The 25174-nt window shown below is 44.6% G+C and overlaps 1 protein-coding gene across 2 annotated transcripts in view; it reads left to right on the top strand.

The window, feature by feature from the left end:
- Nucleotides 1-1897: 1897 nt before the first annotated feature.
- The window catches only part of Clcn1 (chloride voltage-gated channel 1), a 31797-nt gene continuing 8520 nt past the window's right edge, over nt 1898-25174 (top strand). The window contains exons 1-15 of one of the 2 annotated variants that reach the window (XM_057792898.1): nt 1898-2153; nt 5149-5269; nt 5679-5810; nt 6404-6532; nt 6687-6820; nt 8022-8099; nt 9118-9196; nt 14365-14490; nt 14789-14873; nt 15076-15177; nt 15641-15725; nt 15948-16097; nt 21895-21964; nt 22137-22247; nt 24762-24975. In XM_057792898.1, the coding sequence (XP_057648881.1) occupies nt 1974-2153; nt 5149-5269; nt 5679-5810; nt 6404-6532; nt 6687-6820; nt 8022-8099; nt 9118-9196; nt 14365-14490; nt 14789-14873; nt 15076-15177; nt 15641-15725; nt 15948-16097; nt 21895-21964; nt 22137-22247; nt 24762-24975 (1796 nt within the window). In that variant the 5' untranslated portion in view covers nt 1898-1973. The remainder of the gene's footprint in view (nt 2154-5148; nt 5270-5678; nt 5811-6403; nt 6533-6686; nt 6821-8021; nt 8100-9117; nt 9197-14364; nt 14491-14788; nt 14874-15075; nt 15178-15640; nt 15726-15947; nt 16098-21894; nt 21965-22136; nt 22248-24761; nt 24976-25174) is intronic. The other variant, XM_057792907.1, reaches the window with a different exon arrangement.

The raw sequence follows: 25174 nt of genomic DNA, 5'->3' as shown, positions 1-25174 counted from the left end.
ATAAACATAAGTAGGATTGCTGAATCTACAGTAGCTCTATTTCTGGCTTACTGTTTGCTGTGAGGACCATGACAGTTTCTCCCACTATTAGTACCAAGGGTTCCCTTTTCTCTGCATTCCTACCAGTGTTTGCCACGCTTGTCCTTGGTGCCAACCATTCTAACAGGTGATGTCTCACTGTGGTTTTCATGTATATCTCCCTTTGATAAATGATATTCAACACTAACTCAGTATGATTAAGTCACCTGCAGCCTGATGACCTAAGTTCAAGCCTAGGAGTCTACATGGTGCAAGGAGAGAATCAATTCCCAAAAGTTGTCCTCTGACCCTCACACGTGTACACACACACACAAACACACAAAATGATTTTTTTTTTTTTCGAGACAGGGTTTCTCTGTGGTTTTAGAGCCTGTCCTGGAACTAGCTCTTGTAGACCAGGCTGGTCTTGAACTCACAGAGATCCGCCTGCCTCTGCCTCCCAAGCGCTGGGATTGAAGGCGTGCGCTACCACCGCCCGGCACAAAATGATTTTTTTAGAGAGAGCAGAGAGATGGCTCAATGGTTAAGAGAACTTAACAGCCCTCGTAGAAGATCCACTAGCATCCATGTTGGGCCACTCACATTTGCTATACATTTAACTGCAGGGGAATCAGACAACTTCTGACCTCATGGGCACCTGTACTCATGCGTACATCCGTACAGACATGTAATTAAAAACAATGACAGTAAAAATTAAATTTTTCTAATTGTGGAATACATGGTACTTTTAATGGTGTCTAGCTTCCCACTTTGAGCAATTCCATTTAGTTTATGTCAGAATCATATTGCAGACCAGAGATTCGGTGTCCATACCATTCAGTCCCTCCTAAAAGACCTGAAATTCAGTTTGCCTTAGTTTCTTGTATAATGACTTCATAGGAAAAGAATGTCTTAGGAAAATTGATGGGAAAAACAGAATGACCTATGCAGTACTTTGTCCTTCATCAAATTTAATTTATTGACTAGGTAAGAGAAGGTTACTTCTCCATCTTTTGTTTATTGGGTTCCCACTGTCATCTTCCCTATGTCTCTAGCCTACTTCCTCTTCTCACCTGTTATCTATCCTACCCTGCTAACTGTCATGGGCATCACGTTGGAGATGGAGGCTCCATCCCTTCCTATCAATCCGAGCTGCTGGTGGGGCTGACACGTATGTCTGGGAAATAAGTGACACTGCAGAACCCAAGGCTATTAGCCCTGCTTCCCACAGCATTCCACACCCAGTGGGTGATAAGGGTGGCATCAAGGGGAAGGCACTCAAGTGTTTTTAGCCGCCTCAGGCAGACTCAAGGGCAGAAAGCTGGAGGAGAAAGCTGGGAATGAGATGGATGTGAAGAGCTGGCCACAGAGAAGTTCAGGGTCTGAACCCTTAAGAGATACTGAGCTGAAAAGAGCCTACCAGGGAGAGATGGCGGAGAGGTGTCAGCTACTCTCCCAGGTAAGTTGCCTGTCTAATGTTACCAGAACTCTTAGTGCCTTCTTCATTCAGCTCGCTCTCCCCTCACCTCCCATGAGGTAGTCAAGGAAGTTCTAGACTCAGTTCTACACACAGCCTAAAAATTGCACTGGGAAATTTTTCATCCTAGTCCTGATGATATTTATAGAGAGACTAGTGACCTGGAGCTGTGAACCTCCTAGGGAAGGGACAGTGCTGCTGGCTGGCAGAGGGGATTCCCTGTTGGACTGTCCCATAGGTTTGCATCCTAACCCCCACCCCCACACAGCACAGCACTCACACCTGCTTCGACCCCAGGAGGATCAGATGTGGCGTGGGGGGGGGGAATCATGTGATGGAGAGACAACTATAAATAGCTGGAGGTGGGCATGGTGCCCCAGACGCCTTGGGGACAGGCAAAAGCAGAGGCTTAAGGAGCTACTGGGTGCAGAGTGGGAGCAAGCAGGCCAAGGCCTGGCTGGGGCTTGGGGGAGGACACATGGAGCGGTCCCAGTCCCAGCGGCATGGGGGTGAACAGAGCTGGTGGGGCAGTGCCCCCCAGTACCAGTACATGCCCTTTGAACACTGTACCAGCTATGGACTGCCTTCAGAGAACGGGGGCCTTCAACACCGACCCCGAAAGGATGTGGGTCCCAGGCACAATGCCCACCCAACACAGGTAAATTCTCTGGGCGGGAGGGAAATAGCAGACAGGTGTCAGCATGTCCAAGGATTGGTAAAAATTGTGAGTTAGGTGAGAAGGGGGAACGGTATTTATTTGGAAAATTAAATGACGAATTTGTTCAAAACAAAGTCTTTTAAAGAACTAAGCTTTTAAAATTGACTTAAGAATTGCATGCACTTTCAAATAGCCTTTACTAACAGAATATTTGAACCATGTGGGACACCAGCAGAGCCACACTAACATGAAGAGTGCATGCTTACATGCTTACATAATCAGAGTGGTTCTCATATGAGCTGTAAATGCTATGAGGATCTCCTCTGCCATCACCCACATGCAGACAGCATGGGGTTTCTCCACACAATGAATGCCCTGTATGCATGCATACACAAACACACACACATACACATGCACACACACTTGCACAAAAGCCAGAAGAAAGGCACTGGAACAAGCAGGGGAAACTGAATGATTTATCAATGATCAATGACCAGTATTAAAATGAGCACAAAAATAGTGTCAAGTTTTTAAGGGCTTGAAAATAGAATTCTGGTGGAGTATTTACCTAGCTTGTTTGATCCCTGGGGTCTTGTTTTGGGGATTGTTGTTATAATTGTTAAAAGGCCAGCAAAATGTTTCAATAAGTAAAGGTGCTTGCCCCTACACCTGAGTTCAATTCCTGGGACCCACATGATGGAAAGAAAAACCTCCTCCACACAGGCGCGCGCACACACACACTAATTATAAAACAATTTAAGATTTCTGTGAAACATAAGACACTTAGGAAAGTGCAGAGCTGTGTGCTTTATCCAGAGGCAGTTACCATTCCAGGACTTGGGGATCAGTGGTAGATGGAAGAGAAGAGAAATGGGGATGGGCACAGACAGGAAAGGAGAATTGTCTCGGGAAGTTTGCAGGTCACTGTGAACATAAGTAAGTGTGCCTCTTAACAACGAAGAATGCAGAATGGAAAGAATCAGGGGGAAGAGATCCGACTTCAGAAGGGTTTTGATGGCAGGGCTTTGGTTCTTCGAGTCAGGCTGGAAACCTGGAGGTGGCCTGAGTGGATGTTATCAGCACCAGGGTCATGAAGATTGGTTCTCTGAGCAGTTGCTGGAGGTAGGTCCGTAGTGGGGAGGGAGGAGTGTTGAGGAGTAGGATCTAAATGTCAAATCCGACTCATTCCCACCCAAGTGCCATATATCTGGAGAAGGCAGGCTGACCACTTGAGCAAAGGGACAGTTTGAACATTTTTTTTTTAAATATAGGGCTTCTTTGTGTATCTTGGTCTACACTTAACATGTAGACCAGAGTTGACCTCAAATTCACAGAGATTCGCCTGCTTCTGCCTCCCCAGCACCGCCTGTTTAGTTAGAGCACTTTCTGGTGACAGGACATTGACTAAGGGAGGTGATGTTTCATGTAGAAAAGAATGGCAAGTTAGTTTGAGAGCAGAGTTCATCTAGATTCCAACCCACCTGGAAAGCAAACAGGAATGTAATGTGTTCTTTGTCTAATGCTTGTGAGGAAAAATACCACACTTACATAAAACTCCGATGGTATAATGAGCTCCCAGGATGCAGCAGTCACCAGTATTTTGTCAAGAGGGTTCTGTCCCTTATTCCCACCCTCAGCCCTTCACACACTAGAGGACTCTCTACACTTTGTAGACATTTCATCATTTGTACATTTGGGTTTTGATTTCTCAGTCCCTCTAAACCTGCCATAGGCTGATCGTTACTGCTGGACCAGCAGAATACATCTGGCCCTCAAAGTGTTTTCCCAGCCTGAGTGTTGGAAGAGAGCAGCACACTGTTTCCTCATTCCTTCCCGCCCACAACTTAGAGTGCTTAGGCAACCCCAATAGTTGATCTGCAATGGAAACATTTTCTGGTTTGTTGTGTTCGTTTGTTTTTGAGACAGGATCTTACCATGTATCCCTGGCTAGCCTGGAACTATCTGTGTAGGTCAGGTTGGCTTCAAACTCACAGTCTCTGCTTCCTGAGTGCTGGCATTGAAGGTGTGCACCACCATGCCCAGTTGGTAATATTTTTTATCTCTGGGTGACGGGTAGAGTTTGAAGAGAAACGCTGCTTTTCTCAGTCACTACCTTCATGAGCAGGATAATGAGTGTGTGCCTGCTCAGGACCAAAACACCAAACTCCTGCTCATATTGTGAAATAAGATCTCTACTACCCAGGCTCTCCCACAATCAGTCCCATGGCCTGGCCTGACCCTGGCCCCAGAGGATGAGTAGAGGTTGGGTGTGTGGGGCCAGCATGAAGTCATTAGCACTCTGAGATCCTTTATGACACAAACGCTAACAGGGACAGGGCTGCACCCCTTCTCTAGTTCTTAGGACCCAGTTAGTTCATGTCGGGAAGTAGATTAATTTGTCTCTTTCAGCCCAATTCCTGTTTGTGTCTACAAGCTCTGGGATGTGAGCTGGATGGACTTTGTACAATTTTAATAAGGAAGCGGAGTGGCTCAAGGCAGGCAAGCATACCAAGGCAAAATGCAAGCAGTCACCATCTGGCCCTGTGAAAGCATAAAATCCATTGCTAGCTAGATTAGTGTGGTCTCTCTTTGTCTAAATTGGGATCCTGAAGTGAGAAGTCAATGCAGAAGTGCCAGGAAAATATAGACATGCAGAACACAGGCAGATTATGATCTCTGCAGAGTTCTTCATACCTTCACGTCCAAGTAGAAGTTAGTTTCCTGGTAACAGCTACCATGGACCAAAATGTTTCTGGTTTTGGGGAAATGGTGGAATAGAAGCAGGGTTGGATGGGAAATGGAATGGAAATAGTAATATGTGAGCGGACAGTAGAGATATGAGCGACAGGATGACTATAAAGTACCTGCAGCAGCCTTCAGTGCCCAGATTCGAAACACTTTCCTTTTTCTCTGTAAATCTAAGTCTACGTAATATCTTCTGTATCCTTTCTGACTCTTCAACAAAGTAGACACTGACCGTTCTTCACCCATACAGATATATGGCCATCACAAAGAAAAATATTCACATAACGAACAAGACAGGGGGATGCCCAAGAAGATGGGCTCCAGTTCTACTGTGAACAACTTGGATGAGGACCACTATTCTAAATGTCAAGGTGATGGGCACTGAGAATTAAAGGAATCTGGAATAGGAGGTACAGGGACTGGGAGAATAACTTGGATGTCCCATTATGCATCTCCCAACACACCTACACACACGCACACCCCTCACACGCCAAAGCCCTCCTCTGAATAAGCGAAAGACATCTCGCCTTCATCTCCTTAATACTTTGCCTTGTTTCTTCTCTCCCAATGGGAAGAAATGAGTTTCATATGGAAATTCATATATTCACGGGGAGTACGGTTGTAGTGCTTTCTGGCAGAATAGGCCCAACAACTGGCAGAGATGTAGAGGGATGTCCTGTGACTAATACACAGACGATTCCCACCTTTGCTCCTCAGCCTGCTCCCAAAGAAATGACTAGAGAGCTGCTTTCCCCCTCGTTTACCTTTACTTCTTCCTAGATTGTGTCCACCGCCTGGGACGCGTGGTCAGAAGGAAGTTGGGGGAAGACTGGATCTTTCTTGTGCTCCTGGGCCTGCTCATGGCTCTAGTCAGCTGGTGCATGGACTATGTTAGTGCCAAGAGCCTTCAGGGTAGGTTTGCCCTGGACTGCTGCCCTCTACCTTCTCCATATTGAAACTATTGCTGAGTTCTTACCTACAGTAGTCCATGTGTGTTTGGGCCAAACATGTTGTGTGAGCGGTCAGGTTTGACTTTGACTCCAGATAAAGCTAAACTTATTGGCATCCAGATCACCACCCATGCCTCTCCTGCCAGCTGCCACTCAAACAGGGTGACCGATTTGGGCAGCTTTCCCAGGGTTCCTCCCGGTTTCATCACTGAAATTTCCAAGTCTCAGGAGTCCATTTATTTTTTCAGCGATCACCCTCTGGCCTCTATCTAGCCAGGTGCTCCAGCTTCTTATTCAACTGTGACACCCACCACAGCCACCAGCTCCCTCTGCCAGAGGGGACTTGGATGGATAGCCACCTGGCTCCACTCAGAATTCCTACATGTACAGTGGAAGGAATTCCCTGGGGCCAGGCAGCTAAGATGCCCAGGGCATGAGAACAAGCTGGCATGCCGTCTGGTGGTGTGAATGTGAGGGGTGAGGGAGCTGGTGAGATGTTCTCACTGTCAGTCTTTCCTAGACTCTATCCCAGGCTGTGTGTTTGTGTTCCTGCAGCCTACAAGTGGACCTATGCCCAGATGCAGCCCAGCCTTCCTCTGCAGTACCTGGCCTGGGTCACCTTCCCCCTTATCCTCATCCTCTTCAGTGCCCTCTTTTGCCAACTCATCTCTCCCCAGGCTGTGGGTGAGTGCTTTTCAAGAGATGATGCAGTCTGGCTTCTTACAAACCTCCCACCTCAGCATGGCGATCCCCTTCCCCATTTCTACTTTCTCCTCTATTTAACTCCAGCTCGAACCTGAACATTGTCTTTTTTTTTTTTTTTTTTTTCCCCTTGTAGGTTCTGGAATTCCTGAGATGAAGACAATTCTTCGTGGTGTTGTCTTGAAGGAATACCTCACACTCAAGGCCTTTGTAGCCAAGGTGGTGGCCTTAACGGCTGGGCTAGGCAGTGGCATCCCTGTGGGGAAAGAGGTAGGTCTGCATGGCTGAAGGAAGGGCTGGCAGAGCTGAGCGGACTCAACCAGGGCCAAAGGGCAGTGACAAAGGGGAAGCCTTGGGCGTTCCTCACCCTGGAGCTAGTGACAGACTGTTAAAGCTGGGGAAACCTTACAGCAAGCCCTCGACCTGGGCATGAGTATAGCTTGGGACTGAAAAACTCTGCTGGGAAGAGGGATGTCGCTCTGTGTTCTGTGGAATGCTAGCATTATCCCTGGCTTCTAACCATTGGCCCCAGCAGCAGGCCCTAGTTATGACAACCAGAATGTCTCTAGAAAACACCTGCCCTCTCCATAATCTGAATCAGTCTCCTTGTCTTATTTGTTATTTATTTATTATTACTTATTTTTGTTTTGTGTTTGCTTGTTTGAGATAGTCTCATTCTGTAGCTCAGGCTCCTGGAACTTATATGTAGCCCAGGCTAGCCTCAGCACAGTCCTTGGGTCTTCCTATTTTCACATGAGAAAACTGAGACCTAGGATGAGTCTTCTTTTTTCAAGGTGACAGCTAGGCTCCTTCAACTCCGTCCTTGTGTGCACACTTGCCCTCTACCATCAAAATTCTTCAGAGCAGTCAAAGCATCCTTCAGAATGGAACTGGACTCGTCCAACTTCTACTCAGTATCATTGCAAGAGCTTCCCATATCTCTTACTATGAGATCTACACTCCTCCCAACCGCTGACCAGCCCCAGGCCGGTCCACCACCTCCTGTCTGGGGGGTCTCCAGCCTCACCGCCTACCTGCTTCCCTGTGCTTCCAGACAAGGCTTTTCTCCCATCTTCCCACCATGCCATGCTTGTCGCACTCAGGACCCCTGCATTTTCTGTTTCATCTGCCTGGAACACTCTCCATCTAACACCCACGAGACTCACTCATGGAATTATTACTCAAGGCACTAACTCAGTGGTGACTGACCAGGGAAGGACATCATCTCCTCCCCGCCCCACCTCTTTTGCCTCACACCTCCTTGTTTGCTTCCTAGCCCCAATGTTATCTGAAAACACACTGGTTTGTCATCTCTTTCTCCCTGGGATGAGGCTCCTATAGGGGAAGAACCTTTGTCTGGCTTCTCTCTTTCCATCATCCAGCCCAGGGCCTGGAGCTGAAAATTCTGGTTCAATGGCATCTCCATGCTTCTCCTTTATCCCTGATCCCTGGCTCTCCTGTTCTCTTCCAGGGTCCCTTCGTCCACATTGCCAGCATCTGTGCTGCTGTCCTGAGCAAGTTTATGTCCATGTTCTGTGGTGTCTATGAGGTAAGGGTGAGGCAGTACAGCACAGCAGGGCCTGGTTGGTAGAAGGAAGTCCTCACTGTGTGTGAGAGCAGGGGAGGGTTGCCTGCTCTAGGCTGGCCTTGGTGCTGAAGGTGGCATCTCACTAACCCATGCTTCTCTTCTCCATGTCCGTGCCTGCGGATTTTAGCCCTATCATCCCCTCTGTCCAGCTTCTGTCTGTCTTCCTAGTGTCTAGCCCACCCTGATCCGTGCCCCTCTGTGGTGACCTCCGCCAGGTCTTACCCACATGAACTGTGTCAGCTCCTCTCCATGTTCCCTGCTGTGCTGTCCCCATCCTTTTGTAGTTCCTGACAGCCGTCCACCCCGGTTGACCCACTGCCTGTCTGTCCCACCTGCCTTGCCCGGCGTGCTTCTCTGTTGCAGACCGTGCCTGGGCAGCTTGATCTCCTGGTGCCAGCCTGTGCAGTGGGCGTGGGATGCTGCTTTGCGGCCCCTGTTGGAGGCAAGTTTCACTTCCTCCCTACCTGGGTTGCCTGAGCCAGACTTGGAGGGGTGGGTGGGTGCCTGCTGTAGCTTTTGGGTAGAGGGGCCTTGCTCACTGAAGGGACTGATGGGTGGGCACCCAGGGAGTGACTGCTAAATAGCTGAGTGTTCTCCTGACACTGGCGCCCTCTCCTGCAGGCTTTACTACTACTTTTCTCTTGGAGTGAAGTCCCTGCCTGCCTCTTGCTACTTATCCTCAGCCCCTCTTTGTTTGGTCTTTATTGGTTCATTTGTCTGCCTGATAACTACTTACTTAGCGTTTTCCCTGGTTTGTTTTCAACTGTTGGCCTTGAGCACATGAGGTCACTTCTTGGTTGCCAAACTCATATAGTTTCTCCTGGCCTGGGAACCACAGGGATGATGGGGCCGTGTTCATTCTTGTGATGTAGGCCTCTCATTCTTTGTTTCCCGCCTCTGCTCATTCTCTCTCCCTACCTCCCCATCTCTCTTCCCTGCCCTTCTCCTACCTACCTACCTGTCTGTCTCTCCCTAGTAGCAGCCATACTATTACACTGACATCCTGACAGTGGGCTGTGCCGTGGGGGTCGGCTGCTGTTTTGGAACACCACTTGGAGGCAAGTCTGTCCCATTCCCAGTGCATGAGCTGGTTTGCCTTGTCTTGCTCAACAGCTAGTGCTTGTCAGCTTCTCCACGAGCTTGAATTAACCGTTTCCATTATAATAAGAACTGCCACTCTCAGGTAACATATGCCTCACACCTTGTTCTAACCAATTTAAATGTATTCCCACCTAATCCTGTGAGTGCGGGTTGATAGACCCGTGACTGGAGCAGAGGCATGTTGAAGCACCGACAGACCCAGAGATGAGAACCACAGCAGCCCTCTTGGTCTCCACTTATGCTAAAGCCTTTTTGCATTGCCAGTGCCTTTGGTTTATACATACTGTTCTGTAGCAGGAGATTCTGTGTACTCCCTTCTCCCGGGACCTCTTGTTGTGTCTTACTAAAGACACTAGGGTTTTGGTAGACTGTGATAGATTAATAGTGAACTTTAGAATGAGAAGTACTTACGGAGCTTTAAAGAAAGTTGTTTCTTGATATACCAGCAATTTACAAGAGAATGTAGTTTTTTTCTATCCATATAAAGAAAACTGTAGTATTATCATGGGTTATTAATGACAGGACCTAGTCACAAAAGGCAGGCCTGTTTATTTCCTCATCAGAAATAGCTATGTTAATGGGGCAGGGATTTATGGCTCATTCATCGAAATCACTGATAATGAAATTCCATTTGATAATTGAAGAAATACTGTTATAGGATGGGTGTATACTTTTTAAACAACCAGCCGCTAGAAGGCTTGTTGCAATGACGAAATGGCAATTAGTCTTTTCCTAGATGAGTTTTCCAGGTATCTAAAATGTCTTGGCGCAGAAATAACGTATGGGTGAGAGGTCGGAAGTGAGGGCATCTCCCATTTGCTGTGCTCTCACATGGTGGAAGCACGCAGCGTACGCAGATCCAGGATGCACGTACCCCCCTGGCATCCCATTTACACTTCTGTTGTCAGCTCCAGTCATTAAAGTCATTAGCCACTGTCAGTGAGTGCTAGTGTGTTTGAGTTTCTGCACATCAGACGTTCACACCTATATTTATACACACGCTGCCTTTATTTACCCCCCCCCCCAGCCTTCCAAATAAAAGAAGTATTTGTGGTTGTTTTGGTTTTGTTAGAAACATTTTAAGGTGAAGAGAACCTGCATTCTCTTTTGGAGACTGCAGCTTATGAGGAGTCAAAAGTTTCTTTCTGATCTTGTGACAAGAACAGGAACCTCTCCTTAGAAAAGTTACAGTCAAGCATTGCTCTTGACACAAGAAATTGCTAAGCACTTGCAAGCGAAGGGGCTTTGCTCAGGCTGTTTGCATTATGCTGCCAATGACAAGTCTATCTGCAGGTGGCAGTACTTGATTCTTTTTTATGAATATAGAGTAACTGAGAGAAAAAAAAATGTAGCTTTGAGATATTTTAGTCACAACATAGGCAACTCCTAATTTCCTATGCTGATCAAAGACATACAATTCAGCATCCTATTATGGACCTGCACTCTCACAGGGCTCAGGGAGGCAAACACAGAGATCATCACAGGCAAAGTGCAATGAACCTTCAAGGCAGCCTGGGGGAGCCTGCGAAGCTTTATGAAAGAGACAGTGTTTGTCATGGGTGTAATTAGTAAGTAGGAGCCTGCAAGGAGGAAAGGCGACTCTGAAGAGAATGGACAGGATCCAAAGTCAATATCTGCCCTTATGGTAATGAGTAGTACTAAGGAGAATGGGAAAGTATAATAGGAAGTGACTCAGAACAGATAAGTGGGGCTGAATCATGAAGGTCAGCAGAAGTCATACAGAGTAAAACAGGTTTTAATCTCTAGAGTAGTATTTGCCCAAATACATTTTACAGAGCAAACTTCTTCCACGTGTTAATTGCTGTAATGGGTTAAAACCCATTGCAAGTTCTAGTCGGTTAGAAAATGCAGGACTAAAGAGGAATAAGTAAGTAGTTTTGAAACAATGGACTGAAAGGGTTATCAGAACATCTAAGGCGTTAGAATGCATTGTGAACACCCAGGGACGCTGCAAACAACATTTCCTACCAAGGCTCCTCTGTCATGTCATAAGACTTGTTTCATCTCATGGGACTGACTTTATGAGGTATTGTTGTGGGTGAAGTGAAACCGTGGAAGGATTTAAAACAAGGAAGTGACACGGTTAGCTCGACCTGCTCGTCCAGTCCCCTTGGCACATGTGTGCAGGATAGAATTGGTTGTGGATTAACAGGATTGATCTAAGATTAACGAGAAGACTATTGTCATGGTCCTGATGCGAGATGGTGACAGACCGAACTGGGCAGCAAAAGAAGCAGAGGAGGGGCTGAGAAACTCAAGTGGTATCAAGTCAAATTGATGCTGCCTGGTGGCTGCTTTTATGTGAAGGTAGGTGTTCTGTGCCAACACCCATGCTCACAACGCTGGCCGTGCGGTAGACAGTGATGGTGGTGAGGATGGAAGAGGACGCAGGAAGCGAACTGGGTCTGGAGGGGAGTGTGCACATTTTACTTGGAGGATATTGAGTTTAAAGTTCCTATGCCATGGTCAACTAATATAAAATAGGCAGCTAGGCTGATGAGTCTACAATCCAGGAACTGAGCTAAATCTAATCAGCAGCCTGTGTCCGTGGCTGATGCCACAGGCATAAGTGAAATTGAGAAAGAAATTATGTCTGCAAGTAGCAAGAGATGGAGACTAAGAGTAATGCCTTCATTGGACAGAGGCAGACAGAGGCATGGGAGCAAGAAGAGAAATTAAAGGAGGAACCCAGAGTGGAAGAAGAGAACAGCATTCCAGACCTAAGACACCAGGGTTTCTAGCAGCTGCTCATGTTTTTAAAGCTCTCTTTTCTCTTAGCATCGTGCCTTATGCTTGTCTCAGGTAATAAAAAGATTAGTTCCCACTCTTCATCACACCACGACAGACTGCTACAGAAAAGCCCCCCAGGTCTACATCATGGGGCGGGGAGATGGTTGTAACATTTAAGTTGGATAATTGCCCCCAGGCAAAGTAAAGCTGATTTTACTTTTATTTATGGCAAAGCAAAGGAAAAAGACCCATTCTACCTGATACCCACTGTAGACTTCTTCCCCCTTAGGATTTGAAGAGCAGGGCAGGAAGAGTGGCTGACATAGCTCTGCACTCAGCTCCATTCTATCATTATTATTATTATTATTATTATTATTATTATTATTATTATTATTATTATTCAAGACAGGGTTTCTCTGTGTAACTCTGGTTGTCCTGGAACCGACTTTGTTGACCAGATTGGCCTCGAACTCACAGAGATCTGCCTGCCTCTGCCTCCCAAGTGCTGGAATTAAAGGCTTGTGCTGCCACTGCCTGGCATGATTCACTTATTTTTGTTTTATGTGAATTGGTGCTTTTGCTACATGTATGTCTGTGTGAGGGTGTTAGATCCCTGGAGTTGGAGTTATGGACAGTTGTGAGCTGCCATGGGGTACTGGGAATTGAACCTGGGTCCTTTGAAAGAGCAGCCAGTGCTCTTAACCACTGAGCAATCTCTCCAACCCCCTTGGCTCCATTCTTTAAAATTCCCTTGCTGTGTTCTTTCCTCCTCCATACCATACTTTCCCCTCTCCTGTCCATCCCAGTATAGGCATGGAGCCCCAAATGGAACACTCACCACTGTGACTGGACTTAGTTTCCAAGGAACCTCCAATTCCGGGGAAACTCAGCAGTGTGGACAAATAGCTAAATCTGAAAGTGGAAAATAAACCCCACACACCAAGAGAGTGGGATGAAAAATGGCCTCTGCTTGACGAAGAAGATTGGGATGACTTTCCAGAGGAGACACTGGGAAAAATGCTCTGCTGAAACACATTTTGGCTTTAGAAGACAGTAGCACCCAGTAGCCATCTCCTTCGTACATAGACTCGATGTGACTAATCACTGTCCCCTACTGAAAGGATTTGAGAGATGTGACTTTTGAATACAGATTGGGAAGAAGAGAATTCCTATTATGTGAGCTGCTGTCTGAAGAGGGAGGCAATGGCCTCAAACAGATCAACAATTCACACTGTGGAAAAAGAAAAAGACAAAGTTTGCCTTGTTCATGTTTTGTTTTGTTTTCCTCTTGGGTTGGTTCTCATCCCCTTCTATCTCAGTTCTCCTATTTGCTATGGATGAGGCTTAACCAAGTTTTTTTCTATTTTGTTTTTTGTTTTTTGAGACAGGGTTTCTCTGTAGCTTTGGAGCCTGCCCTGGAACTAGCTCTGTAGACCAGGCTGATCTTGAACTCACAGAGATCCCCCTGTCTTTCCCTCCCAAGTGCTTGGATTAAAGGCATGTTACTACTACTGCCTGGCGGCTTAGCCAAGTTTTAGGTCACGTTGTTGATGACTTAGTCAAAGATCAACTCCCTTATCCTAAATCTTGCAGGTCCTTTTCTTGCTTCAAACGGTGCTTTTCTGGCTGTGTAGGCATTGCTTCCTTTGGCTCAGCACTGCTGGTGTGTGTGCTGCATTCCCCCTCCTCACTTTCCGCTTGAGCATCTCCCATCAGAACAAGGACTGGAGACTACTAGCCAGATTTCCTGTCTCTCACTCGCCTGTCTAAGCATGATGACTTCCCTTCCTCTCCCCTTGGCTGTCCTCCTGGCTTAGGTCCTTGGGGGTCACATTTTGTAAGTATCATCATCATTAGCGTGCCCCAGCTTTCTTTTCCTGGAGTATTGAATCCTGTAGGCTTGCATAATGTCCTATCCTATTTTTCTTATTTCTTATAAACTTACCCTAAAGTGTAGGAAGCAGTAGGGACATGAAAAGGGGTGTCAAGGAATATGCAAATCCTGAGCTCCTTTGGCAATGGTACTGACCTGGCCCTGGAACCTTCTTCCATTTTAATATTTCCGCAGAACTGTTTCAGTTGTCCATAAATCTCCATGGATGTTTGACAGTTGTCAACCCCATTTATTTGTAGTACACAGACATATGAGCCTGAAGTTCGGGGAGTTAAGAGCCTATCCATTTTCTATCTTCTCTGTATCTCATTGGCCCACATTCCTGGTCTGGGAGCGGGATAAACTTCCATAGGCAAGAATGTGGTTTATGTAAGGAACAACAACAAAACTTCCCTCAGGCCCTTCCCCGACCCCTGTTAGAGATCCCAGCAGTGGGAGGTGTGGGAGGGTCTGCACCTGACCTGCTTCCCTGCCCCATAGGAGTGCTGTTCAGCATCGAGGTCACCTCTACCTACTTTGCCGTTCGGAATTACTGGCGAGGATTCTTTGCAGCCACATTCAGTGCCTTTGTGTTCCGTGTCTTGGCGGTGTGGAACAAGGATGCTGGTAACTGGAGGTCCAGGTGGAGGTGGTGAAATAGGGGTGGTGGCGAAGTGGCAGAAAGTATGGCTGGAGCAAGGGGTGGACGGTGTTTGGGAGATAAGACCAAGGCTCGGGGTCCAGGGAAGGATTAGATGATGGCGCAGAGGCTTTGGCCATGGAGAGATGCTAGTAGGAAAAGGAAATTAAATGAAGAGAAGAGGTTGAGGGTGAAGGAAGGGAAGGCACTTTAACATGGCTTGTCTCATCCTACCTGTGGCTTTCTGTGAGTTTCCACCATAATGCCGGTCTTCTCGTCCCACAGTCACCATTACCGCTCTGTTCAGAACTAATTTCCGAATGGATTTCCCTTTTGACCTGAAGGAACTTCCAGCTTTTGCTGTCATTGGGTCAGTGGGACCACTCTTTCTGGATGTGGAGAGCAGGGGATGGGGTGTGGTTGTGGGCTGGAAGGGACCGGAGCCGGGATGAGCTGTGGAGGGCGTAAGTCAAAGCACGAAGTGTGAGGTAGAGAGGGGAGGGCGAGGCTACTTGTTTGCCTGCCCTGCAGTGTCCGGCTCAGAGCGTCAAGCCTGTATCTTTCACCCTCAGGATCTGCTGCGGGTTCTTGGGAGCTGTTTTCGTTTATCTACATCGCCAAGTCATGCTTGGTGTCCGAAAGCACAAGGCTCTCAGCCAGTTTCTTGCTAAGCAGTGAGTCATTGCCCTTCCCCTTGCCCTGCCCACTTACCTTCTGGTTTCTCCAGCAGTTCCTCCTTTAGGTGGAACTTTAGGTCCTTTAGGTCAGTGGTTCTCAGCCTATGGGTAGAGATCCTGCATATCAGATTTTTATATTACAATTCACAACTGTAGCAAAATTACAGTTATGAAGTCACAACAAAATAATTTTATTGTTGGGAGTCACCACAAGAAACTGTATTAAAGGGTTGAGAACCATTGCTTTTGGTGGAGTTACTGTGTGCAGCTGTGGGAAACTCTGATACTGTTGGTAGGGGCTAGCCATGCTGGCGCTCCCCACGTGATCACTTTTTTGGCAAAGAGAACAAGCTCAGCTGAAAGAGTAGAAGACTATGGGAAGCAACAGCTTGGAAGCTGCGTGTGGATGAATTGTTGGCTGGCTAAGTGGGGGATAGGCTTAACTCTGTTTCTTTTTCAGCCGCCTGCTATATCCTGGAATTGTTACCTTTGTCATCGCCTCGCTCACCTTTCCACCAGGAATGGGTCAATTCATGGCTGGAGAGGTCAGCTCTAGTGGCAGCTGAGAGCAGGGGTTAGGTCATGTCTGTGGCTGGGTCTCTAAGCCGAGGGTGGGGCTGCTGTTCAGACTTGGAGCTTAGGGAGTTTTGCCCATGGGTAGAGTTTCTCCAGGAGAACAGAACAAAAAGAGTCCAGGGATGAGTTCTCTAATACAGGAGGTACAATACGTGCTGGAAAACCTGGCTCCTCTGCTTTTTCCCTCACAGCTGATGCCCCGTGAAGCCATCAGTACCTTGTTTGACAACAATACATGGGTAAAACACATAGGTGACCCCCAAAGCCTGGGCCAGTCAGCGGTGTGGATTCACCCCCAGGTCAACGTGGTCATCATCATCCTTCTCTTCTTCATCATGAAGGTACTCTGCCCCACGATAGCCTCTCTATGCTTCTGGTATCAGTAGAGGAGCCCAGGCCTTGTAGAGGAAGGGCAGAACTTCATCTGGTCTGTGTCCAGCCTAGACAGAAGCCGTGAGGAAACCACAGCATAAATTGCCTGTCTATCAAAATAACCAGGGTGTAGCTTAATTGCTCCACTCATGTCAGCTTAGTGATGTTTGCCATAACTCTAATAGCCCTCCTAATAGTTCCACTTGTTATCTTTTTAAGGCATCAAAGCAGCCAAGTACATTCGAACAAGACAGAGTTTAGCAATATAGATAACTGTGTAGGAACCCCAGACCAATTACCCGAATTCCTCCCACGTGTTAGATAATTAGATACTTAATCTCCTCGGAGCTGTTGTTCCCTTTCGGGTGGTTTGCACTCGGCTCTCCCATTTCTTTCCTGGAGATCTGAGGGTGATGAAATACCAAATAAACCTTATTCATGATTTTAAATACTTTTTACAAATGTAATTATTCTCCACTTAGGCAATGAGAGTACAAGGACTTTTCTAGACTAGAATAGTTTTTCCTCACATTTCCTAATTAGGAAATCAGAGATAATACCTTTTACAGCCTTTCTTTTTCAGATCCGTCCATCACAAATTATAAACGTAGAGGCTTCATATTACTACCCTGTACAAAGATTTTTTTTTTAATTTCCAAACCTGGAGTGATACCTGCTTTAGATGGCGATTGTCTGTTTTTTCCTTCTTGATGATTTCTCTTGTACTAAGAGCATCACTTAAGAATAGATGTCTCTGTCCAGCCTAAACGCTCATGCTTTTCAATACCTTGCTCTTATTTATACTTTTGTGATTCTGTATTGTACAAGAATATGGATCACTGCTATATCGATATTGTTCTTATAATACAATGAATTCATTTATTCAATAAATGTTATGAAACAGCATTGCTAAATACATAACTCTTGGTCAATGGCTAATGTTGCATTTTCTTGTTTTCTGCTGCTGCCTGTTAACGTACTTTTCAATGATATTATTATTAAAGATTCCAGTTGCTTTACACATCAGGTCTCATATCTCAGGCTTAGGCTTCTAAGGGTTGCTGTGGATTTCTTCTTCCCTATGTCACCAAAGGTGAACTAATTGAATCTATAGCATCCGTATTTTTTAAATTAATTAATTAATTTATTTATTTATTAAAGATTTCTGCCTCCTCCCCGCCACCGCCTCCCATTTCCCTCCCCCTCCCGCAATCAAGTCCCCCTCCCTCATCAGCCCTAAGAGCAATCAGGGTTCCCTGCCCTGTGGGAAGTCCAAGGACCACCCACCTCCATTCAGGTCTAGTAAGGTGAGCATCCAAACTGCCTAGGCTCCCACAAAGCCAGTACATGCAGTAGGATCAAAACCCATTGCCATTGTTCTTGAGTTCTCAGTAGTCCTCATTGTCCGCTATGTTCAGCGAGTCCCGGTTTTATCCCATGCTTTTTCAGCCCCAGGTCAGCTGGCCTTGGTGAATTCCCGATAGAACATCCCCATTGTCTCAGTGTATGGGTGTAACCCTCGCGGTCCTGAGTTCCTTGCTTGTGCTCTCTCTCTCCTTCTGCTCCTGATTTGGACCTTGAGATTTCAGTCCGGTGCTCCAATGTGGGTCTCTGTCTATGTCTCCTTTCATCGCCTGATGAAGGTTAATATTCAGGAGGATGCTTATATGTTTTTCTTTGGGTTCACCTTCTTATTTAGCTTCTCTAGGATCACGAATTTTAGGCTCAATGTCCTTTATTTATGGCTAGAAACCAAATATGAGTGAGTACATCCCATGTTCCTCTTTTTGGGTCTGGCTTACCTCACTCAGGATAGTGTTTTCTATTTCCGTCCATTTGCATGCAAAATTCAAGAAGTCATTGTTTTTTACTGCTGAGTAGTACTCTAATATGTATATATTCCATACTTTCTTCATCCATTCTTCCATTGAAGGGCATCTCGGTTGTTTCCAGGTTCTGGCTATTACAAACAATGCTAGCATCCGTATTTTGGACACTTTATTTATTTTACCCTTTTTGTTTCTTTCTTTAATATACATGATAATTTTTCATAAAACTATTCCAAGAATCTTGTTAGGTGTTTGATGTCTAGATTTTTATTTGTAATTGTTGTCTTCTCTAGTTTATAATTTCTCACTTTCCATACTGGTTGAGCTTTGGGGGAACATGGAAAGTAAAGTAACCCAGGCTAGCATTAAACTTGTCCTCTCCTAAAAGCCGAGATTTCTAGCATGAGCCCCAACATATGGACTACAACTTACCTATCAAGTCTGTGATCACATCTGCAGTAACCAGGTCCATGTTTTGATGGATTTCAGTATCTATGATCTAGTAGTGATAACAGATTAGTCTAGGTTGTATGTTAGTCAAAACTGTATGAATTTATGTTATTATGTATGTTATGTTACCTTAGGGTCCTCTAGACGGTTAAAATGTCAAAATTTTAAAAAGTTTTTCTAAAAATAAAATAGATTTTTTTCAACACTTACTCCTTACCTTATCCATAGCCCCAGATTTCCAGTTATGTATCTTCATAAAGTCCAGCTTATTTTCAGAGCCCCGCTTAGATGGTGTAGAAAGACTCATCTGTATGTCACTGTACTTAACTTCTCACTGAATTACAGCCTAGAGAGCATTCACATTGTAAGTGTATAAGGAAAAAAAAAAACATTCTGGGCTATATTTCAAGCCCAACAGTGTGCAGAAGGTCACAATACTCTTTAATATTTCTAACTTCTAAAGTCTTCTTGCTGCAAATTCAGTTTTACCAGTCACCACTTCCCGGCATTTTCATTGCTTAATCACTGGGTCACAACAGTACTCTCATTTTGTTTCCAAATGTGAAAAACAGAACATGTAGCCAAATTATAATATAAAAGTACCTATATTCATCTATTTTTGTTATTATAATTAAATATCTGAGGCAGGCTCTACCTTATAAGGAAGAGAGTATTTTTGGCTCACAGTTCTAGACACCCAAGGTCACAGGGTCATAGCAGTGACAGTGCTTTTGCTAGTAGAGTCCTAAACTCTGTAGAACATGGTAAGCAGCAAGAAGCACCTGTGTCTGTGTGCATCTCCTCTGTTTTCGCTCCTCGGAAAGCTTCTAGGAAGCTACCCTGACATTTCACCCCAGTGTCTTGCCTGCCTAAGAAATTTCAAAAGCCTCCACTTCTAAGCACCACAGCTAGATTAGGTCCTCGTCCTATTGATAGCTCACAGGAGAGAGGAAATTTCCAAATGGAATCCTGCGAGACACTCAAATTGTCCAAAGCAGGACTAGAATTGCTGTTCTTCATTTGGATCTGAAATCTAGTCCATGTGGCTTTCTGGCAGTGTCCGTGAGGTAGGTTCCAGGCTTGGTTCAGTTGTTTCTTAATATCGGTGAAAGGAACCTCCTACTTCCCCAATTTTCCCAATTTATGGGATGTGAGGTATGGAGTGGAGTGCTGAAAATCAAGAGATTTCCCATGAACAGGAATATAATCCCAACATCTCTGCTCCCTTTAACAAGGCTAACGGCGTTGCCTGGTGTTGAGTTTCAGCATAGCCTGAGGCTCTCTGTGGAAGACTTTTGGCCTGATTTTCATATTATTCCTTCTGGTGATGGGTCTAAATATAATGAAGTCAGTGATAACAGGTTTCTAGTTTCTCAGTTCTTTGGAACTGGATCTTTAAAATCTTAGAAGTTGCTTGTGCGCCACATCACTCTTGGTTTCTTTTTTTCTTCATGTGCCAATAGCTAAAAAAGTTTGCTAATCTCTGTCACCCCATTTTGTGCCATGGGAGTTGTAACTTCAGTACCCTCGGTCTTGATCTAGTTTTTACACTTATCTCTGAATCTACTTTACCCTCTGAAATTAGACCTATCCATCACCCATCATCTGTATCATTGGAGCTTTCAAATAACCTGAGCTCACAGAATCCCTTGTGACTCCCATGTACTTATTCTAAAGAGATGGTACATGAGAGTGTAATGCTTCTTGATGTGTTAAATGTCATAACTCAAGGAGCTTAAGCAACAAGTGCGTGGAATCCTGCTCCAGACTGTCTAATAGGGTAGTCTTCAGAGGCCTCTGCTCATCTGCATTTTCAACACGTTCTCTGGATGAACTTTACTTTGGAGTGTTTTAGTGACTATGAAGCTTTGAGAATCTTTTACTGTTTTGCATGAATATTCTTCTATCATCAACTTGTCTTTTTTAGTTGCTTCCTACCTACACTTATGGAGCACTGTGCCAGTGAAGAGAAGGCAGAAATAGAGAGGGTCACCTTCTTCCCCCAAGAAATTGTCAGTCTGTGCCCTCTTTGCTTTGCACATTTAACTCTCAGATCTCAGCCGTCTCGGTGATCATATTCTGACATGAAGTAGATGTTTTTGTTTTGCTGCATCTCACACTTCTAGAGTAAAATTTTCTTGGGATCTTCCTAACTGCCTCTTGGGTTCAGCTTTGGCTCAGAAGAATGCCTTCTAAAATTCATAAAATTAAGAAATTTAGTTCTCATTAGTGTTTCATATTCATGATTCAAGGAATTGCAAATACTTTAATCTTTTTTTCCCCTGGTTTTTTGAGACAAGGTTTCTCTGTAGCTTTGGGATCTGTCCTGGAACTAGCTCTTGTAGACCAGGCTGGCCTTGAACTCTCAGAGATCCGCCTGCCTCTGCCTCCCGAGTGCTGGGATTAAAGGCATTCACCACCACCACCAAGTGCAAATACTTTAATCTTAACATCTTGTTCAGACATGTGGCAGTTTTCATCTTGTACCTAATTAGTTTGGAATCCTTTTCTCAGGTTGATTAACTTACATTGGAATTACTTTCCAAACTATGTCTCATGCTTTTATTTCTTCTTTAAATATTTAATATTTGGCCACTATTCTTGTTATGCTGTATTTCTCAATTCTTTTGGATTCTTTGCCTCAGAGTCTACACATTACTATAATTGTCCCAATTTCTGTTGGAATAGCGCCTTGGAAAATTGACCTTGGATATCTTTTCTGGTATATTGAAAGACTAATCAGGTTCTCAGTTGGCCCCTGTGGTACAGCCAAGACAGATCATTTTTTCCCACTACTAGGATTTAACACAGGGCCTCACAGATTCTAAGAATATACTCTATCACTATGCCCCCAGGATCCAGATATCATTTTGATCCTTGTTTAAGGTAGCTTGATATCAAAGACAAAGGCTCAAACAAAGCTGTAGTCTCTTCAGGTTCCTATGAGGCTTACCTTTTGCATAGCTTTGTAAATGATCAAATCAAAGCTAAATTAACCAGACAAAAATTCAGTAGACTTTAAAGTATCTGCCACATTGATTTGGGGCTCTTTTATAAAAATAAACTGAGCAGGGAAAAGCGGCCTCCAGCTTTGTTCTGGAACTACTCCACAGAGATAGGGTGGGCTGACTGAGCTCACTGGGTGAGGGTCTTTTGGGAACAGTGAAGGAGGGATCCTCTGGGACTTCCTTGTTGTAAATTGCCAAAAGGAAAATTCTTCTAACTCAGAGTTAGAAGGTTTTGAGTTAGCCATCTGAAGGAACCTTTTTATCCTGGTGTCTTTGTTGATCTCTCAACCCGAAGGTGCCAAGTTTTTCAGGATCTGGAGAATGGTGACAGACAAGGTTTCTAAAAGGGGTAGCTAGCTATCCCAGGACATTTCTATTATGACTCTGAAAGCAGGAAGGAGGTGGGCAATGAGGAGAGAGGGGCATGGAGATACTTTTGGAAAGGGTATTCTAATGTTTCTTTTTTTTTAAAATCCTAGTTTTGGATGTCCATTGTGGCCACCACTATGCCCATACCCTGCGGAGGCTTCATGCCTGTTTTTGTGCTAGGTAAGGGTTGATGACATCATATTGATAGCTATAATCTGGGTGGGGGTGAGAAAACAAGGAAAAACCTAGCACACTGGGAGTTTGTGGTCTTAGTGCCTAAGCACAGATTATGCTGGGAACATGGAGGCAAAGAAAATTTATCTTACTATTACCCTTCTTTGTCTACCTCTAGGAGCTGCATTTGGAAGGCTGGTAGGAGAGATCATGGCCATGTTGTTCCCTGAGGGTATCTTATTTGATGACTTCCTCTACAAGATCTTACCTGGGGGCTATGCAGTAATTGGTGAGACATATTCCTAACCTCTATAAGCAGACATTGAGTACCCCAAATCCCTGCAATCAAAGTCTGCTAATACATCTTCTTTCAAGGTACAGCAATTTAGTTAAGTACACTATTCAATTTAAGTTTTGTTCAAACAGCCAGCTCTTGGATCTGCCTCTCACTGTTTCTTTTTTATAACCCTTAATTCCTTCCTGTGGAAAATGGATCATAGGAATCAAATAAGAAAATTAGCATGGTTCAAGGCCAGCATGGTTTACAAAGTGAGTTCCAGGACAACCAAGGCTATACACAGAGAAACCCTGTCTCCAAAAACAAAAGGATGTGGTACCTTGCTTTGTCTTTACATGTTTAGTAGGCTCTTTATTTCCTAAGAATTAAGGAACTAATAATGCAGGTGATGGGCCCAGTTCATCCAAACTGAATTGTGTTCATGTTAATGGGGACTAATTTTTTGTAATTTAAAAATGTCATCAAGAGAAGTTATGCCATGTAACAAGTCTCACATAGGTGGTTTATTGGAAGAGGAGAGAAGGGACAGAAAAAGGGGTGGGGAAGGGCAAAGACTGGTTCCTCGGGACAAGAGTGATAGGAGAGAGGGGGGTGAGAAGAGAGATATAGAGATAGAGAGACTGGAGGTGGGCAAGACCCAGCTTTTAAAAGGGAACTTAGCAAATGTTTACAGGACGTGCTCTTAGTGGCTACAGCTGGACATTTCCTGTCAGATCAGTACCCTAAGGTCAGGCTAGTACAGATGCCTAAATAGGAACACTAATAACACAAGAGTAAGAACTGAGAAACACGAGCCCGGAACTTCTAAAATAGCTGCTGAGGTAGACCTGTGTATGGCACTCTACTTCCTGATCCTAGTTCATTTATAAACGCTTCATTTATCCATAGGAGTCTTCTGTTCTCTTCGTGTCTCTCAAGTATCTCTCGCCTTCCATATTGCACAGTTTCCAGTGTGTGTGTGTGTATATATATATATATATATATATATATATATATATATATATATATATTGTGTAGGTTATGTTCTGAACAATGCTCTGTGCATTATCTACTCAGGTCATATCTCCTAGTATTAGAATTTTGTGACCTTTAATTGTTATATTTTCAAATAAGCGATCTCCTATGTTTTTCCAATGGATATTTCCATCATTTTATTTTATTAGTTTTAGTTTTAGGGTTTTTTTGTTTCTGTTTTCGGTTTTAAGACAGGATATCTTTGTTAGGGTTTCTAATACTGTGAAGAGACACCATGGTCACAGCAACTTTTTGTTTTTTAAAGATTTATTTAATTATTTATTTATTTATTTATTATGTATACAGTGTTCTCAGTACTCTACCTGCAGGCCAGAAGAGGGCACCAGATCTCATAACAGATGGTTGTGAGCCACCATGTGGTTGCTGGGAATTGAACTCGGGACCTTTGGAAGAGCAGGTGGTGCTCTTAACCACTGAGCCATCTCTCCAGCCCCCACAGCAACTCTTATAAAGGAAAATATTTCATTGAGTGGCTTACAGTTTCAGAGGCTTAGTCAGTTTTCATCATAACAGGACATGGCAGCATGCAGGCAGACATGGTGCTTGAGAAGGAGCTAAGAGTTCTACGTCTTGATTGACAGGCAATAGGAAGGGAACTGAGTGCCATGCTGTCCATCGCTTGAGCATAGGAGACCTCAAAACCCACTCTCCACAGTGGCACACTTCCTCCAACAAAGCCACAGCTACTCCAACAAAGTCATACCTCCTAATAGTGCCACTCCCTCTGGGAGCCATTTTCTTTCAAACCATCACACAGGGTCACTTTACACAGCCCTGGCTGTCCTGGAAGTTGCTATGTAGACCAGGTTGGCCTTTCCCTCATATTTGAATAAGAAGTACAGTTAAAGTATGAGTGACTATTTAATTGATAAGACAACAACTTAAAAATACTAAGATTGACCTTTGGTGCGTCTATAGAATCATAATGATTTAGATCTGTAATAGTTTTAGAAGTTCTTTCATGACATTGTCACTCTGTGGATGAGAGCATGGTATTCAGGGAAGTAAAGACTGTTCATACAATAGACACAGAATCAGGATCTGTGGCTCATGATCAATGAAGCCCTCATGGTTCTATGTCCACAGCATGGTTCTTGAATTTTCTTGCTATTCATTCATGAACTGTTGGCATCAACACCTGAGGCTCAAAGTAAGATTCTATTATTGGGTTTTTAAATATTCAGTTGAAAGCTATCCAAACTTTGAAAAACAAAGAATGGATATCATTCTCTTCATATTATAAAAGAAAAGTTCTGCATGTACATTTTGTAACTTACTGAAGGTTATATATAAATTAGATCAAACAGATAATTTTTTAACAGGCCAGCATTCTTACCCCTATTCTTGAAAAGTAGCAATGCTGGGATTATTGGTACTGTCTCCTATTCTGTGTCATTCTCACTGTACCTCATTCATCTCCCACACCAGAAAAGACAACTCTAACCCGTCAATACATTCCTCTCACTCCAGGAGCAGCAGCTCTGACTGGGGCTGTCTCCCACACAGTCTCCACAGCTGTGATCTGCTTCGAATTGACTGGTCAGATTGCTCACATCCTGCCCATGATGGTGGCTGTTATCTTGGCCAACATGGTGGCTCAGAGTCTGCAACCCTCCCTCTATGACAGCATCATCCAGGTCAAGAAGCTTCCCTATTTGCCAGACCTTGGATGGAACCAGCTCAGGTCAGGACCACTAGCGAGAATTAGTTTAGATATGACAGGATGTGGGAGGTCCTGAAGCCGAGAACAAGGCTAGCATCGGGAAGCATGTTTCTTCAAAAATTATTCTCATGTTTACACATATTTAATAAATACTATAAGTGAAAGAATGCATGTCAGACCTTGTGGGAAGAAGGAATGGCCAGCATAGACCTGTAGTGCG

The sequence above is a fragment of the Chionomys nivalis genome, chromosome 1 (genome assembly GCF_950005125.1).
Source record: "Chionomys nivalis chromosome 1, mChiNiv1.1, whole genome shotgun sequence".
Lineage (NCBI taxonomy): Eukaryota > Metazoa > Chordata > Mammalia > Rodentia > Cricetidae > Chionomys > Chionomys nivalis.
Note: the sequence above shows the minus strand (reverse complement) of the source record. Positions and strands in the feature narration are given on the sequence as shown.